This window comes from the organism of the source record quoted next, unplaced genomic scaffold (assembly GCF_019419815.1).
Source record: "Pyrus x bretschneideri cultivar Hongxiangsu unplaced genomic scaffold, Pyrus_bretschneideri_v1 Contig1, whole genome shotgun sequence".
Classification (NCBI taxonomy): Eukaryota; Viridiplantae; Streptophyta; class Magnoliopsida; order Rosales; family Rosaceae; genus Pyrus; species Pyrus x bretschneideri.
This window is the reverse complement of record NW_025999390.1, coordinates 15,351,546-15,353,407: the sequence shown is the minus strand read 5'-3', so window position 1 is coordinate 15,353,407 and position 1,862 is coordinate 15,351,546. Positions and strand designations below refer to the sequence as shown.

The 1,862-nt window shown below is 46.2% G+C and overlaps 1 protein-coding gene across 1 annotated transcript; it reads left to right on the top strand.

The window, feature by feature from the left end:
- The first annotated feature begins 407 nt into the window (after positions 1–407).
- LOC103953477 (cold shock protein 2-like) lies at positions 408–1,565 on the top strand. Its single transcript, XM_009365213.3, has one exon. It carries the CDS (start codon positions 431–433, stop codon positions 1,235–1,237), a length of 807 nt encoding a protein of 268 aa, XP_009363488.2. The 5' UTR covers positions 408–430; the 3' UTR covers positions 1,238–1,565.
- Positions 1,566–1,862: the final 297 nt, after the last annotated feature.

The following is a 1,862-nucleotide window of genomic DNA, read 5'->3' as shown; positions in this document are numbered from 1 at the left end:
TTACAACTCTTAATAGGTAATCAATTTCTAATAAGAATATAACAGATATTCCTAGATATACTAGGATTTACACAATCACATTTCTAATCTAATAAGATTGCAACAAAAAGAATATTTTACAGGAAAGGATTAATTTTAGAGGTTGAAGGATTGTTGTAGTACATGGAGGAGCAGCTGATCCAAGCACCTAAAAAGCTTAAAGTAAAAGAAGCCCAAAGGGCATTAAGAAACGGACCTGACACGGATTAGGGTTTTCATTTTATATAAATAAAAATTAATAAAATTCTTTTACTTAGATTTGCCGTTGCCTTCACTGCAACTCTGCTCTCTCTCTCTCTCTCTCTCTCTCTCTGTCTAATCGGTCTCTCTCTCTCTGTTTATCGCTTTCAAACCCTCGCGTAAATCCATATCAGAATTTTAACCCTCAACCATGGCGGAGGAGAGATCGACCGGGAAGGTGCGGTGGTTCAACGACGTCAAGGGCTATGGCTTCATCACCCCCGACGACGGAGGCGAGGACCTTTTCGTCCACCAGTCCTCGATCAGATCCGACGGTTTCCGCACCGTCGCGGAGGGCGAGTCCGTCGAGTTCTTTATCGACTTCGGTGACGACGGCAAGACCAAAGCCGTCGATGTGACAGGACCTAACGGCGCGCCGTTGGTCGGTAACAAGAAGGAGAACTTCGGTCGCTCTGGGGGCCGCGGTGGCGGTGGTGGCGGTGGCGGTTTTGGATTTGGAGGTGGATGGAGAGGCGGTGATAGGAGGAATGGAGGCGGTGCCGGTGGCGATGGGTGTTATAGTTGCGGCGAGCCTGGGCACATGGCTAGAGATTGCCGTCAGGGCAGTGGAGGTGGCGGAGCCGGTGGTGGTGGCTGTTTTACTTGTGGTGGGTATGGCCACGTGGCAAGGGTCTGCCCTAATGGGACTAGCGGTGGTGGTGGAGGTGGCGGTGGCGGTGGCGGCGGCGGCGGCGGCGGCTGCTACAAGTGTGGTGCATTTGGGCATATGGCGAGGGACTGTGCTACTGGTGGAGGCGGCGGCGCTGGTGCTGGTTCTGGTGCTTGCTATAGCTGTGGGGCATATGGCCACATGGCGAGGGATTGCAGCAGCGGCGGCGATAGCAGTGCTCGTGGAGGCGGACGATATGGATTGAGCTCTGGATCAGGTTGTTATAACTGTGGGGAAGCAGGGCATTTTGCTAAGGAGTGTGCTAATCCTCCTAATCCCAACGCTTGAAGGAAATAAAAGAGGAGAGAGAGTAATAGTAAATATTCTCCTCAAGAATCTTTAATCTTTTTGTTGCTAAATCATTAGTCTTTTAGTATTTGGGTCTCTTAATTTTGCGTTTTGGTGGGATATACATATGATGGTTTTTGCAAAAGGGATTTAATTTTTCTGATCGATGATAAGTGCCGTTGTTTGGCGAACAAGTTTTCCCCTTTCACATGCATATATGTGGCGGTTCGGCTATAGAACTAGGTGCCTTTTCATATTAATCCTTCTTATCATGTTATCGGTGACGCTAGGGGCTATTAAATTGAAAGCCTTTTATTTTAAGTGTTAACCTTGGTCTCTACTTTCGATAATTGAACAATGTGTGTGGTTTGATGATGTTCTTTTCATTGGAAATTGAATTAGACTTTTTCAAATGTTGTGGCATGCTCTTGATTTTGTTTTCAACTGTGAATTTATGGTATCTCCAATGTATTGGTGTGGTGGCTTGACTTTGTTGTGTTATTTTCGGTTTGGCAGAAGTTGAATTAAATGTCTTCAATTGTCTCTAACTTTAGGCGATAGAGCTGATTATCGTCTTGTTTGCAGCCTAGCAATTGCCACTTGCTTTTCTCATTGTTGTTAATAA